Here is a 12,678-nt window from a genome sequence, read left to right as displayed (position 1 = left end):
CACAGCTCCATCCTGTCCTGTGCTCAGCTTCCCACACTGTACTCGGGGACCTAGGGAGGGACAGGCCAGTCCTGGGAGACCCTGAACCTTCGTCCTTGGCCCTGAAGCAGCAGCCCTTCCTATCCAGGCTCTGTTGGCCCAAGCCCAGGGAGAGGGGCTGAGCCAGAGGCCCCGGCTGGCAACAGCAGCCCCAGCTCAGCCCTGTGGGTGCAGCTCCGAGGCCTCCTGACCACGATGGTCCCATCTCAGCAGTGCAGGGATGGGGGCTGGGGCACCCCTGGTAGAGGTGAGATGGAGGGAGGTGGAGAGAAAAGAGGAGTGACCCAAACAGGAAGCTGGAGAGGGCAGTGGCAGAAAAAGTTGAGTTGGCTGGGGTGGCCCCAGGGCCCGGGGCCCTTCTGGGGTCCACTACGACGAGGTCTCTGTGCCTGGCACCCTTACCCCCTGCCTTCGCTTGTGGGGATACAAGGGTCCCGGAAATGAGGTGGGGGACTCCCCTTTCCTTCTAGAGTCAGAAGAGGCCATTAGTGGCACCCTAGCGGGACCGAGGCAGGATGGGCACAGGGGAAAGAGGCCACTAGTGGCACCCTAGAGGGACTGAGGCAGGACGGGTGCAGGGGGCCGACCTCCTGCTATGGGCACTCATCACCGCACCCCGAGTCTCACAGATGAGCAGGGCGTGGAGCTCACTGAGTCTGGGTCTGTTTCAGCGACGTGGCTGTCGAGTTACCCTTCACCTTAATGCACCCCAAGCCCAGAGAGGAGCCCCCACACCGGGAAGGTAAGCAGGGCCTGGGGGTCACCCCCTTTTCCACCAGCCGCCGTGTTTCCTCCTCGCCCCACCCCCCTCTGGGTTCTCCTGCCCAGGGCCATTCCCTTCCCCGGCCCCCTGGGACGTTCTGTGGGTCCCACATTCCTGTTTGCCTCTGACGCTCCCCCTGGACCATGAGGCTAAGAAGTGAGGGGTCGCGTGTGGCACAGGGGAGGTGGCTGCAGAGAGGGGCTGGCCCGGACACAGCGACCCCATCGTTTACCCCCCAAACAAGAGCAGATCGATGTGATTTCAGAAATCCAAGGCTCTTGGTCGCAGTAGACATTGGGGTTAGGCTGCGCCATGGAGAGAGACAAAGGTTACGGCAGCCAGCCTGTGAAATGTCATTTATTGTAAAACATGTCTGAGAGCTGTGCGCAAGGCAAACGCCCTACCACTGTGCTATTGCTATTGTGCTATGGGCTGGAGCGATAGCACGACGGGTAGGGCGTTTGCCTTGCACACAGCCAACGTGGCTGACCCAAGTTCGATTCCTCCGCCCCTCTCGGAGAGCTCGGCAAGCTACCGAGAGTATTTCGCCCGCATGGCAAAGCCTGGCAAGCTACCCGTGACATATTCAATATGCCAAACACAGTAACAATAAGTCTCACATTACTGGGCCCGCTCGAGCAAATTGATGAACAACGGGAGGACAGTGACAGTGACAGTCCAAGAGCGATGAGACCCACCTAGTCATGCTGGACAAGTGGGTCTAGCACTAGGGAAATGAGTCTCTGCCCTCCTGGAGGATTACTCAGAGAAACATGGCTCCAGGGATATTTTTGGTTCTGTTCTGGGGCTGTTGGGGACTCCTTGGGCCTTCCCTGGACCCTCTTACAGACTTTGTTTGGGGTGTGTCCATGAGGTGGGGAGGAGCCCTCGCCTTGCTCTTCCTCTGCCCTCTGTTCTTTGACTGTGCCCACTTGCCCCCTTGCCTGCTCACCACTGACCCCTGGGCCCCGGCCCTCCTTGTGTTTAGTTCCAGAGAACGAGACGCCGGTGGACACCAATCTCATAGAACTGGACACGAAGTAAGCCTAGCGGCCTGCAGGGCGGCGGCGGGCTGGGTCGTGCATCTGCATAGATGCTTGTTAAGTGTGGAGCCTGTCCGCTCGCCTCCCCGGCCTCCCGATCCCCTGCATGGGACTCTGAAGGACCCTCTGCCTGTGCTTCCTCCACCTGCCTTGGTGGGGTCTGTCTGCCTCCCGTGTCCTTGCACGTCTGCCCGTCTGTCCTTCTCGGTTCTCACGGGGCTGCCCTGCCCACCCTCGCCCACCGCTGGAATTGGATTGTCGGGTGGTCAGAGTTCTGGGCGTCTGGTCACTTCTACCTCCTGAGGACTAAGTGGAGTTCCCTGCAGTCTGAACTCCTGCATGGCTGGACAGAGGGGCATGGGCAGGTGGGGTGGGGTGGGGGACTGGGTCTGCACCCCCAGTGTCCAGCTGCAAACCCACCTTTCCCTTGTCTGCCCTGCCCCAGGAAACTCGGGGATCTGGTTCTCCAGGGCACCTGCTGTGACTGTCTGAATTCTGGGGGTGGGGGTAGTCGTGGGCCTCAGTGACCATGTTCTGGGGTCAAGGGCTGTGGTCTTCATCTTCATCTAGTGTCTACTCTTCATTCCCGGGGTCCCTGGCTCCTACTATCCCTGGCCCTGCCCTCTGGCTACTGATGCTCCCTCCCTGCTTCCTGTCCCAGCTCCCTCAGCTGGAATGGGAGCTGGCCCTGCCCTGCGGGGACGGAGAAAGGAAGGACAGCGGGGTCCTGCTTTGCTATTAAAGAATAGACAGAAAGGGAGGGGGCGAGGGAGGGAAGGAGAGAGAGAGAGAGAGAGAGAGAGAAAGAGAGAGAGAGAGAGAGAGAGAGAGAGAAGGGAGGAAGGGAGGGCCTTACCGGGTTTGTCTTCCAGCCAGTCAAGCTTGTGGGAATGGGAATGCATCCTAATGCATCCTAAGGGTCGTGCTTTGGCCACGCTGCATGAGTGTGTGTGTCTGTGTGCGTGTGCATGCCTGCTTGCCTGCTTGAATGTGTGTCTGTGCGCATGCATGAGTGTGCGTGCGTGCACACACTCATGGCCTTGGGTCAGAGCTGGGAGGTTCAAAGCTGGGAGGTTCAGAAACGGGCCCTGCCTTGATCTCTCCCAGCCCAGAGCGGCTCTGGCCCTCCCCTTCCCCCCCACCCCCCCCTCCATCGCTCCTCAAGGCTCCCTTTCTAGCCCTTCCTTCATGGGAAGCACACAGACTCCAGTCACAGCTGGCCGGGGTGCAGATACGACCCATCCACCCTTGCCGGGGGACATACTGATGCCAGCTTGGGGCCTCCTCCTGGCTCTGCCCTGCAGACAAGCCCCATTTACCGTCTCTCCCTCCCACCAGTGACGACGACATAGTGTTTGAGGACTTTGCCCGCCAGAGACTGAAAGGCATGAAGGACGACAAGGAGGAGGAGGACGATGGCACCGGCTCCCCGCAGCTCAACCACAGATAGGCCGGGGGCACCTGCCCCCACGGCTCCCACACCCCCGCACTCGGAAGCTTCCTGTCTCCTTCCCCTTCCAGTTCCGGCCCCGCCCCCTTTGTTCTTCTGGTCTCCACCAGGGGACCCAGTGGTCTTCCAGGCCCACCATGGTGAACCTCTTGCCTCAGGATCGGCGACGTCCCCGGGGCAGAGCTCTCCCCCCCCCCCCCAGCCCTCCACTCCCGTTGCACTCAGCTCTCCACCGTCCTTCTTCCCCTGCCTCCCCCAGAAAGGCCCCAGCCTCCAGCCCCTGGACTCGCTTTGGGATGGGGAGAAGGTGGGGCTGAGGGCTCGGCCCCAGGAGGGGGGACCCACCTGTCCTGGCTCCCAGGCGGCTGGGGCAGCTGTGGGCCATGGGTCTCCCGCTGGCCGGGAGAGGCAGAGCTGGGGGTTCTCCTGTCTTTCCGTGGGGACCCACTGCCTGCCTCTCCTCTCTACCCCGTCCCTGCCCGGGTCCCTCCACGTCTGCCAGTGATAGAGGTGACGGTTCGCGGATGTCAGGTGTGGAGAAAGTCGGCGGGCCTGACCTGCTTCCTGGCAGGAGCAGCCAAGGCCAGGGGATGGCAGGGCATCTATTTCAGGACTGTCAGGATGTGCCGCCCTGGGTGTGAGCCCGGCTGTAAATGTGCGCTGGGAAGGGGAGGCGGGGTCTTGGCGGCTGTCCAGCACGTTGCCTTGCTGGTGCAAAAGGGTGCCCCGAGGTGGGGCTGGGAGCGGGGTTCCTGGGGGTGTCTGATGTGTTATGGTTGCCACACTGGCTGGCGTGGGTGCGGCGTGGGACGTTTCCTGGACAGCAGGGCAGGAGATGATGAGGTCGAAAGTGTTACACGGATCTTGTCTGACTTTGTGGCTGACTTCCTGTGTGACCTTAAGCAGCTCCTTGCCCTGTCTGGGCGTCTGTTCTTCACTCTGAAAACCAAAGGGGTTGAGATGCTTACAAAGGCCCTCCCAGATCTGGCTTTCCAGAATGGGGCAATGTTAGTGCTCAGGTCTAGTGCATTGGGCCTCTGGACTTGCTTGTCCCCAAAGGGGCCTGCTGAACAACAGTGGTGGCAGAGCCTTGGAGAGTCCCTGATCTAGGTCTGGCGGGGGGTTGGTTGGGGGTGGGCTGATCTCACGACAGCTGCCACCAAGTACGCTGGGGCACAGAACTTACATTTACTCAGTGGGCAGGGGGCTTGTGGTAGGGCCCCAGGACCTTCCAGACCCCCATTGCCACCCCACCCCCCAGGTCCATCTAATGCCAAGCGAAAGCAACACATCCAGGGCATCTCTGCTTGGTTCCCGCTTCCCTCCAGCTCTGCCTCGTATGGTTTCGCCTGCCAAGGGAAAGCGCCAAACCATCCAAGTTGGAAGGCCCCTTGCCAGCTGCCCTCCCCGAGTGCAAGGGGGCGGGGGGGGGGGGGGAGAAACGCGCAGCCCTTTCCCTGGTGACAGTCCCCACGTTCTGGGCCTGGTGCTCCCCAGTCTTGCCCTTCCGAACCTCATGCAACCCCCTGCCCCGAAGACCCCAAACCATGTCAGGTCCCCCAGCCAGCCCTGGGGTCCTGGCCGTGGGGGTCACCAGTCCCCGGTCCCAGCAGTCTCCTCGTGCTGGAAGCCTGCATGCCTGCCTCCCGCTCACCAACTCCTCCAGGATGTGGGGACGGGTGTCAATCAGGCCTCTCTCCCCCCTGCCCAGTGCCTAGGCAGGAGTTGCCGGGAGGATTTCCAGAGCCTTCTCTGCCTCCACCCCCCCCCCCCCACCAAGCACCCTTTGGGGCTCACCGGGTGCTGGATGGACCTTCCCAGCTCCCAGGGGCACCGCACCCAGCCCTGCACCCACTGCACATGCTTCCTCCTTGCCCCCGGCCACTACGTCTTTGTTTCGGGCCAAGCCTGGGAGAGGCAGAGCGGGAAGCTGAGGGCCAGAGAGATCTGGGGGAAGGGTGGGGGCGTCTGTAGTCAGTGCCCCATGCCGGTGCCCACTGCCTCCATGGGATCAGAAGGGGCGTTCCTTGGGGGAGTCAGCCCAGCTGAGGGTGGTGGGGGGGCACCCCTGGGTCAGGTTCCCCACTGGTCAGCGTGGGCTGCCTCCAACGGCCAGTAAGGCCTGGATCATCCTTCCAAGATTCTGGGTAGTTTCTCCCTGGGGTCACCCCCCCCACCCCTCAAATGACCGAGCCTTCAGGGACAAGTGGAGGCAGGTGAGACCTCGGTGCGAGGCGACGGGTAGGAAGCTCCACTGGGCCCCAGATGATGGCATCGGGGTGCAACAGTATTTGGGGTCTGGCAGACCACATGGCTCCCTGTGCGACTGGCCAGTGGTGATGACTGTCTTGGCTGGGACAGGGCACAGTCCTGACACAAAGACAGAGCCTGCCTGCCTTCCTCTGCCCCACGAAAGCAGGACGAGTTCCTGGCCTCCACCCCACAGACCTCCTCCGCCTGAAAGCAGACGGGAGCCTGTGGGCCACCCCAAGGTGCTGGCTCAGCTGGGGTGCGGCTGTTGCGGATAGGCCGGCCCCCTTCCCCCTCGTGCTAAGGGAACAATGGTGGCCTGGAAGCTTCAGCTGCCACCAAGCCACTGAGAATTTGCCTTGCATAAGCCACTTGACTTTTGGCCTCAGTTTCCCTAGTGGGCCAGTTATCCTTCTTCTGCCTGGCTCCGGATCAGCGAGGCTGGGGTGACAGGAAGCCAGTGACGTGCTCACCCCCGGATGCCTGCTGTGCTCAGGTGGGCTCCGGTCACTCGTGCCCACTCACCCCCACCCTCCAGCTCCTGCGCCCCTGTTGCCTTGGTGATGGGCCTAGAGTGAGATGCCTTCAGGTTGGCACTGGCCGCCCGGCTGGAAGGGAAATTGAGGCCCTCCAGGAGTGCCAAGCCCAGGGCCAGAGGCACCAGCCTGCGGGCTGATAGGAGCACACGTGGCTTCCAACTCAGCCCCCACAGAGGCCGGAAACCATGGCTCTGAGCCCCCTCGGTCCTGGCGGAGCCCAGCATGGCTCCATCACAGGCCCCCCAGGCTGAGGCAGGAGAGAGCGAGCTGGCCTCCCCCTTCACACGCCAGGTCCTACTGGGAACACAGGAACCACGTCCACTGCGACTCTCATGGGGGAGGCAGAGACCCACTAAGCCCTGGGCAAGGGCTCCAGCCCATCCCGGGCCCCATGGTCTTCGTGCTGACTGGACACGGCCTCCCTACCTGCCCACCCCAGGAAGGTGGTAGACCCCAGGCTTGAACTTTTATGGGGTCTCCCAAGCCCATTGCTCTTCTGGTGATTTTATTTTTAAAGTGAACAAGGACCAAAACACTCCCCTGTGACGTGGCATCCTGGCCCACAGCTGCTCCCTGCCCCTCTGCCAGGACCTAGTGGCCGGCCAGGGGAAGTCCCTCCCCCCTCCCCTGCACGGGGACCATCCTCCCATCACCTCCCAGCTCCAAAGCCCGAAAGGGAAGTCAAAGCACAGGTCCCCAGGACCCTAAGATCTGTTGACACTCTGACCCGGAGTCCCCAGACACCCAGCGGAGGCCCTAGTGACTCACAGAGCCCGTGGGGCTGCCTGGTGGAATGGGGGGATGACAGCAGACCCCCGCCCCTACCCACTGGAACAGCTCTGCCCTCACCATCTCGCTGCGAGTGGGGTCTCACCTCCACACTTTCTTTTGAAGAAAAACTCCAAACTTCCATTCTGAGGTTTGGATTTAGACCAGCAAGGACAGGCTCTATTCTTGCTTTTCACATTGGAATGGCTCCAGCATTCCAGTACACAGATCTTTGTGTTGGCACCTGGGTCTCAGACCCAGGCACAAGCATTTGCTTACATACCTGCATACCTGAAACATACCTGCACACACGTGCTTACTCACACACACACTCACGCACACACTCATTTGCTCTCTCTCTCTCTCTCTCTCTCTCTCTCTCTCTCTCTCTCACACACACACACACACACACACACACAATGGCTTCGCAGTCTGCCCACCCAAAGCTCTGGCCTGTGTTGGGTCTGTGTGGGCCCCCTGGTGCTCAGCAGGGGGGTCTTGACTGTGACGTGGGCCCAGGCAGCGTCGGGGGTGGGAGGACATGGAGCAGGGTGAGGCCCAGTGCACACCCAGGACTCCTGTGTGCAGCACCCGGGCACCCCACTTCGCCCCCTGGCCCAGGGGGTCTGGGTGACGGGAGAGAAGAGGAGCTTGGTGTGATGGAAGCAACGCTGCCAACTTCGCCAGAGATGGCGCTGCGGGACCCATCCCTGCATTTGTGGGCACCAGAAGAGTGGCATCTGGGGTTGCCTGGGAGAGGCTGGCCGCCGAATTCCCTCCCTGACAGCCTGTTCCCCCCTGACTAACGAGGCCTGCGTCTGAGTCCTTCGTGCCCAGCCGGGCCCTCCTCAGTGCAAATGTGATGTTTGGGCTCAGCGCACCCCTTGGCTGTCTCAGCCTTCCTCTGTGTGTGCCCTGGGGAACCCGGTGTTATGAGGCCAGTGCCAGGCTCTGCCCCTCACAGAGATGGTGATGGGAGAGGGGACAGGCGGTGGGGGGGAACCTCACAGATGTGGGGTCCAGGGGTGCACAGTATGGGGACAAGTGTGCAGGGTTTTGGGTTGCCGGCACGTGGGAATCGTGGCCTCTGAGGGCCAGTGGGTCCAGCCCCGGGCTGGACAGTGACTGCAGGGATGGGTCTCCGGGCTGGGATCATTCTGTTCAATGGTGATTGTGTGACACCCTCATTCCTGGGCCAGGTGTATCTGTCGTACCTGTGGTGTTCCTTATTATGTCAGATAAGTTATTCCACTTTATTCAGCTCTAACAGGACAAACGAACAAAGGAACCTTAACTAGGAGACCATTAAAGGTCTTTTATGACAGATCTTGGCTGTGTTTTCTTTTTTCTACCAGGTGGGACAAAGATTCCAAAGAGCCTTGGAATGGGAGGATGAAACCCAGGGGTGGTGTTTCCTTTCCTTGTCTCTGATTCAACTCCAACCTGGTCCCAAACCCACTTTTGGAGACAGTTGGGGCCTTTCTTCTCCTCCTGGCTGAAGTTGATTAGCCTGGAAGTTGCCAACAAAAAATTTTTTTAAATTGAATCATTATGAGATACATAGTTACAAAGTTGTTTATGATGGGGTTTCAGTCATACAATGTTCCAACATGATTCTTTCACCACTGTGCATGTACATTTCCCATCACCAATGTCCCCAGACAGACACTTTCTCTCTCTCTCCCTCTCTCTCTCTCTCTCTCTCTGCCCCCCCCCACCCCCCCCATTGCGGTTTGCAATACTGTTACTGAAAGGCTATCATGTATATTCCTTTTCCTTTCTCTCCTTTCAGCACTCAGTTCTTGTTCCGAGTGACCATTTCCAAGTATTATTGTCACAGTGGTCCCTTTTCTATCGTAAATGCTCCCCCCACTCCACCTGACCACTTGTGACAAGCTTCCGAGTGTGGACCAGTCTTCCTGACCTAGTTTCTACTGTCCTTGGGTATTAGTCTCATACTGTGAGAAGTTGCAAACTTCTGATCCTTTCCAGTATCTCCTGGGTTGCTCTTGACTGAAACCACCCCTCTCTGCACCCACTGACCCCGAGTCTGCCCAGTGCCAGCCTGCTATTTTCTCAGTTCTCCTCTTCTGTTCTGTGGGATCTCTGGGAAGTCACCCATTTCCCATGATCTACCCACTGCCAGCTCCTTAGAACACACAGGAGTAAGAAGATGGAAAGTTCTAGGAGATAATGTACTCTATTGATGCAAGAGGAAGATGCCTACTAATGAAGATGCCCATGACTTTCTAGAAAAGCAATTCTCCATGGGACACTGTTTATACCTTCCTGGTATATACCATGCACCTTGGATCAAAGGGTTGCCCTTCTGGTTGGCCAGGGGGGGTGGTCAATTCCACCAGCCAGTGAAAGTTGTTCAAGAAATAATTTGCATGGGATGAATTTCCCTTGTTTTTCCCTTTTTTGTTTTTCTGCTGAGATTAAGAACGTGATCCATAGAAGTTGAACTAGGTGATAGGATACGGGTGCCTGTCCTGCAAGTGTCTCATTCAGGTTTGAGCCTTGATGTCTCATCCTGTCCGCAAACCCCACCAGAAGGGGCTCTGAGCACAGAGCCAAGAGTAAGACCCAATCACTGCAGGGAGAAAGAAGAAAAGGAAGGAAGGAAGGAAGGAAGGAAGGAAGGAAGGAGGAAAGGAAGGAAGAAAGAAAGGACATAATCCATGAAAGATCAGACAGAATTTAGAGTCTGACCCTAAATTGGTTATCTTCTTCAACAACTATAACAATAATTTCATGAAGGATTTTGTAGCAGGATATTGTGTAAAATCTATACAGTGTAACATTTATAACATCCAAGATACATCTGATAACTTGAGAGGATAGAAAAAAATTATTTCCAGTGGAGATCTTAGAAACTTGTGAACCAAATGGAAACTGTGGAAATAAAAATACAGTATCTGAAAAATCAAAAAATTACTGGATAGGTTTAATGTAAGAATAGAGATGGCAGAGAAAGAGCCAATGGACTTGAAATAGAACACTAGAAATTATTCAGTCTGGGACGCAAGAAATAATACAGTGGCTAGGACAATTGCCTTACATCCGGCTGACCTGGGCTCAATCCCCAGCACCCCATCTGGTTCCCCAAACCCACTAGGTGTGATCCCTGAGCACATTGCCCAGAGTAAGCCCAGAGCACCACTGGATGTGGCTGAGAAACAAAAACAAACAAGAAAAGAAATTATTCAATCTGAAAAGCAGAGAAAAAAAAGATCTAAAAAACAATAAACAGAGTCCGAAGAGTTTTATATTATAAAGAGTAATATCTCAGGGTCTGATTCATAATCTCAGAGTCCCAGGGGTAGAGAAAGATACTGGTCCAGAAAAAAAAAGGTCATGTGAAAGGTATAAATGTACAGATTCAAGGAACTGCAAACCCCAAATAGGTTAAACTCTATGAAAGTCATATAACTGCTAAAAATCAAGAGTAAAATTTAAAATATTGAAAGTAGCTGAGAGGATGGCACATTCTTAGATGTTCATCCATACAAAGAATGATTAATAAGTCATTTTTTTTCTCCGAATAAAATACTGGGCCCAGAAAAGGTTGAAGCAGCTTTGTGAAAGTTCATCTTAAAGAACAAGGTCGAGGTGGAATTGTGTTCAGTGAAAAAAAAAATCCGTTAAGAATGATACAAAAGAATTTATCCAAGATTCTCAGATGAAGAGAAACCCAGAGAAATTCTCACCAGCAGACCTGCTCTTAAGAAATGCTGAAGGGGGCTGGAGAGACAATATAGCAGGTTTGATCTCAGCATTCCTATGGTCCCCTGAGCACCGCCAGGAGTAATTCCTGAGTGTAAGCTGTGAACATCATCATGTGTGTGGCCAAAAACAAATAAATAAAAAACCCCGACAGGTCGAATTGTGATAGCACAGCGGGTAGGGCGTTCGCCTTACAAGCGGCCAACATGGCCGACCCGAGTTCGATTCCTCCGCCCCTCTCGGAGAGCCCGGCAAGCTACCGAGAGTATTCGATATGCCAGACACAGAAACAACAAAGTCTCCAATGCAGACGTTACTGGGCCCGCTCGAGCAAATCGACGATCAACGGGAGGGCCTTTACCTTTACCTTTACCTTACAGGTCGAAGGAATATAATGCTAGAGATAAATTCACATTGTTAAGAATTTAGAGCAACAGAAATAGTAACACCTTGGATAAATATGAAAGGCTATGTTGGTCCTCTTAATGTTTCTTAAAATCTGTATGGCAGATGAGAGGGAAATGATAACATAGTTTAATAGATAAGCAGCATTCATAGATGAAATTCATATGGCAACTATTAGGTAAAGATCAGTGGAGGAAAGTAAAAAGTCCTATTTGTAAGTCTTTCATTCTTGAACAATTCAATATTAACTCTGTGCACTGTAAAAGGTTACATTACATGTGTATGTACTACATATGTATGTTACACTGTGATTATTAGAACAACTGAAATAGAGTAAGAATCATATTTAAAAAGTATACTAATCTTTCAAATATTCAGTGGTGCAGACCATAGATGCTGAAGTCTCTGGGCCTCATGACACTTCCAAATTCCTAAAACTGAAATTCCATTAGGAGCACACCAAATTAGATGGGAAAGTAACTTAGAAGTCCACTAGGCTCCACAAACAGAAATAATAACACAGAAGGCTCAACTAGCAACACACAGCTTAATAAATTCTTAGACAAGGACTTAATCCAGTGATGAGCAAGCTACCGAGAGTATCTCACTCGCATGGCAGAGCCTGGCAAGCTACCCCTGATATACTCGATATGCCAAACACAGTAACAAGTCTCATGATGGAGACGTTACTGGGCCTGTTCGAGCAAGTTGATGAACAACGGGAGGACCGTGACTGTGACCATGAGATATAACATAAAAATTGATTTTATACTTATTGATTTTAATATTGGAGCTTTGCCATCTAATCAATTTCAACTCTAGTATTGTAAAAAAACAAAATAAAAGTGATATTAAAATAAAATAATTGGTCATCATACAGTGCATAAGGGACTTGACTTGCACATGGCTGACCTTGGGTTCGATCCCCAGCATCTTATATGGTCCCCCAAGCACTGCCGGAAGTGATTTCTGAGTGCAGAGCCAGGAGTAACCTTTGAGCATCATTGGGTGTGATCCCTAAACAACAAAAATAATAAATGAAAAAAATGGTCTAGGGCTGGAGAGAGAGTGCAGCGGGAAGGGCGCTTGCCTTGCACGTGGCCAACCTGGATTCGACCCCCAGCATCCCATGTGGTCCCCAAGCCCACCAGGAGTCAATCCTTAGCGCAGAGTCAGAAATAAACTCCTGAGCATCACCGGGTGTGGTCTCCCCCCCAAACAAACAACAAATAAACAGTATAAACATAGCAAAAGTCAGATGATCATATTTGATCAAGAATCCAGTCATATGTTATATATAAGAAACCCAGACCAAACCAGCAAGCTGAACTATGTCTTAGGACTATGATAACAAATTAGAAATCCATGATAGAGCACTCTGAGGGAAAATAGCAAATACTTGGAAGTTGAGCAGCACTTTTCCAAAGGGGTCAGAGAGATCATCACAGAGAGAACCTGAAAAGATTGTAGAACAGATATAAATGAAACACGAACAGCTCCATGAATGGGTGCAGCTAAATTATTTCAATAGGTGAAGAAAAGCCATTTTGTTGATTTGAACCAAATTCAACATTCATTCATATGTTTTTTTAATCACACCTGGGAGCATTCAGGGCTTACTCCTGGCTCTGTGCTCAGGAATCACTCCTGGTGAGGGTGGGGGATCATATGTGGTGCTGGGAATAGAACCCA

General features: G+C 54.3%; 1 protein-coding gene across 2 annotated transcripts in view; it reads left to right on the top strand.

Annotated features, from left to right (window-relative positions):
* Nucleotides 1-3,454, top strand: part of ARRB1 (arrestin beta 1) — an 82,279-nt gene extending 78,825 nt beyond the window's left edge. For both annotated transcript variants that reach the window (XM_056115875.1, XM_056115874.1), the window contains 3 exons: nucleotides 711-781; nucleotides 1,791-1,842; nucleotides 3,184-3,454. In XM_056115875.1, coding sequence (XP_055971850.1) covers nucleotides 711-781; nucleotides 1,791-1,842; nucleotides 3,184-3,295 — 235 coding nt within the window. In that variant the 3' untranslated portion in view covers nucleotides 3,296-3,454. The remainder of the gene's footprint in view (nucleotides 1-710; nucleotides 782-1,790; nucleotides 1,843-3,183) is intronic.
* Nucleotides 3,455-12,678: the final 9,224 nt, after the last annotated feature.

Source organism: Sorex fumeus, unplaced genomic scaffold (genome assembly GCF_029834395.1).
Source record: "Sorex fumeus unplaced genomic scaffold, SorFum_2.1 ptg000030l, whole genome shotgun sequence".
Lineage (NCBI taxonomy): Eukaryota > Metazoa > Chordata > Mammalia > Eulipotyphla > Soricidae > Sorex > Sorex fumeus.
Note: the sequence above shows the minus strand (reverse complement) of the source record. Positions and strands in the feature narration are given on the sequence as shown.